The sequence below is a fragment of the Citrus clementina genome, unplaced genomic scaffold (assembly GCF_000493195.1).
Source record: "Citrus clementina cultivar Clemenules unplaced genomic scaffold, Citrus_clementina_v1.0 scaffold_3, whole genome shotgun sequence".
Taxonomy (NCBI): Eukaryota; Viridiplantae; Streptophyta; class Magnoliopsida; order Sapindales; family Rutaceae; genus Citrus; species Citrus x clementina.
This window is the reverse complement of record NW_006262339.1, coordinates 7,234,377-7,236,913: the sequence shown is the minus strand read 5'-3', so window position 1 is coordinate 7,236,913 and position 2,537 is coordinate 7,234,377. Positions and strand designations below refer to the sequence as shown.

The 2,537-nt window shown below is 34.1% G+C and overlaps 1 protein-coding gene across 1 annotated transcript; it reads right to left on the bottom strand.

The window, feature by feature from the left end:
- Window positions 1-728: 728 nt before the first annotated feature.
- On the bottom strand, window positions 729-1,690 carry LOC18048628 (gibberellin-regulated protein 6). The gene is made up of 3 exons (XM_006440534.2): window positions 1,369-1,690; window positions 1,243-1,276; window positions 729-1,095 (listed from the first exon to the last, which is right to left on the bottom strand). Exons 1-3 carry the CDS (start codon window positions 1,462-1,464, stop codon window positions 914-916), a joined length of 312 nt encoding a protein of 103 aa, XP_006440597.1. The 5' UTR covers window positions 1,465-1,690; the 3' UTR covers window positions 729-913.
- Window positions 1,691-2,537: the final 847 nt, after the last annotated feature.

The window sequence follows — 2,537 nt, the reverse complement described above, 5'->3', positions numbered from 1 at the left end:
TTTCTTTTAACATAACACATAAAATACCCCATAAAAAAACACATAAAATACAACAATGGCGTCTCATCTGAAAAAGGTAAAAAAATCAACAATGATGATGAAATGTGTAAAATATTATGCCAATACAACAAAAAAAATCATAAACATATCATATATATTTAGTTTCAAATTAGTTAATTTTTAATTTATATATTGATTTGGTCCAACGAAAAAATTTGAAAATTTACAATCTTATATATTTATCGAATTATTAATTTTATTACATTAGCCCCAAGTCAAAACTAACAAAAACTATTATTTAATCAATATTATAAATTTATCTAGTATTAGCTTAATGAGGTGTATAAACATTTTTTTTGAGAAAAAAAAAGAATTATGTATTTTTTTCCTTTAACATTAGACTACATTACGTTTTACTAGAAAATAAAAGAGGATGGATGATAGATGAATTTTCTATCCACTTCTGCTTATTTATCTTTCATCAAAATTAAATATGCAAAGTGGCAAATGACTGTGGATTTGCAACCATGGGCCCATGTCGGCCGCCATGGCTCCAGCAGGCCTTCAGGCTTCAACCCACCCGACCAGCAGCAACTCATCTTCAACTTCAAAGTTTTCAAACTTCCCCCAACCTCCATGGCATCCAAAATTGTAAATTAGATGCAAATGTGACCAGGTTAATGAGTTCATGCCAGAAGTTCTTCTCTATTGAACATAAAGATCAACCTGAAGAAAACTCTGCTAATATTATTTGATAAACAAAGCAACCAAATTACAAATATAACAGCAACAGAGCCGTATCTTCAGCCACTCCGTACACAAACAATAACATACCCCCAGCAAACCAAATAACCTTCTAATTCCAAATTTAAGGAAATACACTAGTGAAAGCAGAGATATTACAGGTAAAATTTTAGGGGCATTTGGGTCCTCCGCGCTTGGTCTTCCAGTTATTGTAGCAAGGGCATACAGCCTTGTTCCCATAGAACCCCGGAGGGACGCAGAGGCACTTGGCACAGCATTTTTGACAGAAGAACATGCAGGGTTTGTGGAACTGCGTCTGGCTACATCTCCTTGTGCACTGTGATGGGCATTCTGCATGTGCATCCATATCCATTTCATTATTGACATCCCAAAATTACACAAACATATTACATATTAGTCCATCATGTCGTAACTACTTAATATAGAAGAAGAAATTTAAAGCTACTGGGGGTATATCATGATCACAGTGAAACTTACGGTAGCTCCTTAGACTCCCAGGGCCATATCCATTCTGCAAATTAATCACAAGTTATATTGAAAGTTAAATCGGCAAGCGTATATACATATAAGTTGATTGGATTCCACAAAATTTTAATAACTTACGGTGTCGAGATGGTTCTGTGTTTCAGTTGCCATTACAATGGAAATGCTAAAGAGTGCTGCTACAAGCAAGACAAAGACGAGCTTAGCCTTGGCCATTAATAGCTATTTGCTACCAAGAAAATGAAGAAAGCCTCACTTTATGAAATTTAGGAAATTTTGTATAGGAAGAGGCTTCAGGTTTTGCTCGGTTGAAACTTGAAGTGTCAAGGGCTGCTATTGACGTTAGGATATAATAAATAGACTGTCAAGGGTTAGGGCCAATACATTTAATTTGGCCTACTTGATCAGTTGCTGCTGAATTTAACTTTATTATAAATATTATTGGGAAGTGAAAAACAATATATAATTTTTTACATGGTGTGATCTTTGTTGGGACACAACATTCCCTAAATACATTTTTTTTTTATTTTCTGAGTTCTTTGGCCATCCATATGTATAGGTGGTGGATTCACCTAATTTTCCGAGTTAATTAACAGATTTTACTATGCCAACCACTGCGGTTGAGATTGTACCATGTGTATACAGTATGTTGGTTTGTAACATCCACATATAAAATATGCGTACGGCCAACACATTTATGTTCTTTTGTGGGATGCCAAACTGCTACCTTATGCAAAATTTTGTTGACAAATTTTCCAGGATTAGAGAAATCAAGAAATGAAGTTGGAGTACATCCAAGAACTGAACGTATCTGTGAACACAGGCAAAAGACTTCATTCAAAGTGTGAGTGAAAACAAGGTTTCAGTAATTTTTAATCAAAACAAAATCTTTGATGGAAATCACCCATTAATCGGATGATAACTAATCTTTTTTTCAATATTTGTGGGTAAAGCTCAAGTCCTCTTATATGATTTGTACGAAAATAAAAATTTCTCTAACCATTTGAAGATAGATGTGACCTATTCTAGGCTTGGACAATCAGCTTGTACCATAACATAAATATCTAATCAAAACTCTAATTGTTTGCATGAAATCTGCTCTCATTCAAGAGAGATGTCACTGTCAGCGAGAGCTTGAACTGCAAATTGAGCAAACCCATAAGTCAAGTCATTCAACTAATCCATAGTGGGCTAAGAAAACTTTGCACTTTTTTCTTTCTTTTTTTTTTAATTAAAAAAAAATCTGAAATTTATACTAAGACTCTCGATTATTCAGGAATCTGCTGAGC